The sequence below is a fragment of the Nanorana parkeri genome, unplaced genomic scaffold (assembly GCF_000935625.1).
Source record: "Nanorana parkeri isolate BGI_ZX_2015 unplaced genomic scaffold, ASM93562v1 scaffold3016, whole genome shotgun sequence".
NCBI classification, from domain to species: Eukaryota; Metazoa; Chordata; class Amphibia; order Anura; family Dicroglossidae; genus Nanorana; species Nanorana parkeri.
This window is the reverse complement of record NW_017309284.1, coordinates 3,805-5,418: the sequence shown is the minus strand read 5'-3', so window position 1 is coordinate 5,418 and position 1,614 is coordinate 3,805. Positions and strand designations below refer to the sequence as shown.

Genomic DNA, 1,614 nt, shown 5'->3' with positions numbered 1-1,614 from the left:
AGATGTTTCTGGTGTCCAGGAGGGGGCGTGCAACCTGCCTGCCTGGGCCAGCAAGGCTGCAGATGTTTCTGTTGTACAATGGGGGCGTGCAACCTGCCTGCTTGGGCCAGAGATAGCCTTTTGCCAAGGAATTAGCTAAGTATTCATCTCCTTTTAGTAAGTCATGGAGTGGTACAATTTCAGATGATTTAGCAAATTTTAGCTTTGAGAAATTCTGTTTCAACAAAGCAGAGAAGAAGGCAGTGTCCTTACTTGGCTGGTACTTCCTTAATGCCCTCTCTACTGAAACAGAAAGAAGGGAGAAAGCCGAGGCAGAGGTTAAGGCATTAAAAGACCTCCTAGCAGTTGTCTTGGTGTGTGTACGTTCAACTGCTAGTCGGGCCGATGATTTGGAAGAGCGGTGTGCAGCCCTCATGACCAAATCAATTAATGACTTAAGGAAAAAGAAAGGCCGTAGACCTGTTAGCAAAGCCAGGGTGCGTGCCATTGTCACATCCCATAATTGGGATCGTGAGGATGCGCTCTCCTCAGGTGATAGTGAGGATGAGGAGATTGCATTTGATATTACTGATGATGTTGATCACTCAGTGGGAAAGAAGAAGTGTGCTAGACCTCTTATTACTAAGCATAGGAAGAGGCAGCATGATAGAGAAGATTTTGCTGATGGGGAGGTACATTACCGCAACCCCAGAGATGTTGAAATTGAAGAATTAAGGGAGTTTACACAAACTAAACTCCAAGAACTGGAAAAACAATACAAACAGAGGTCCGGGGAACCCCTATTAAGTTGGCTCCTACGTTTGTGGGATGATGGGGCGGACAGTGTTCTTTTGTCAGGCAAGGAAGCAGTGGCTATGGGAGTGTTAACCCATGATCCACAATTGCGCCAGGCCATGCGTAAGGCCCGAGAGTTTACTGTGAATTTTTCACTGTTAGACCTTGTGAGAGATGGGTTAGTCCGGGTATATGCTAATCCTAGTGACCTGGAAAATGCCTCCTCTTGGAGAACAATGAGAGAGGGTATTGCCAGGTTACGTGAGATGGGCTGTATAACTGGACTAACTAAGATACCGGAATGGATGGGTCCAGATATGGAACCGTTCACGTCTGCTCTGCGCTCCAAGCTGATGAGGTCTGCGCCGTTTAATCTCAGAGCTCCTTTATTGTCTTTGCTGGGAGGCCTGGGATTAAACAGCAAGATTATGAAGCCACTACCCTTTTAAACCAGTCGGGGGAGCTAGAGGAGACCAATACAAAACCCTTTTTGTTTTGCCAAGCTTTACAGCTGGGCTCATCCTTGAGATAAGCTTTACGTCTCTGGGATTTGTAGTCCAGAGCATTACAGGCTCTTGGCTGCCTCCCTTTCACCGTGGTGCTGTGATTCGCGTGGATGGGAGGGGGGGCTCCGGTCCGCTTGCCATGGGACCTCCTGCCGACTATGGGATGGGGAGGCCGCCCCAAACGCCTTGCTGACTCTTCATGGGAGGCACGCGATTCCTATCTCACATGGCCCCTTGGTGCGATGGGAGGAGCTTGTTGCTCCTCTCCCGTCCCTCGGACCCTCGGCATGCCTTCCACGTGCGGACCCTATAGTGCGGTATCCCTCGGGATTGT

The 1,614-nt window shown here is 49.5% G+C and overlaps 1 protein-coding gene across 1 annotated transcript in view; it reads left to right on the top strand.

Annotated features, from left to right (window-relative positions):
• LOC108802664 (Friend virus susceptibility protein 1-like) overlaps positions 1-1,223 on the top strand; it is a 2,123-nt gene extending 900 nt beyond the window's left edge. The window contains exon 2 of the mRNA XM_018574521.1: positions 158-1,223. Coding sequence (XP_018430023.1) covers positions 158-1,223 — 1,066 coding nt within the window. The remainder of the gene's footprint in view (positions 1-157) is intronic.
• The last annotated feature ends 391 nt before the right edge of the window (positions 1,224-1,614 follow it).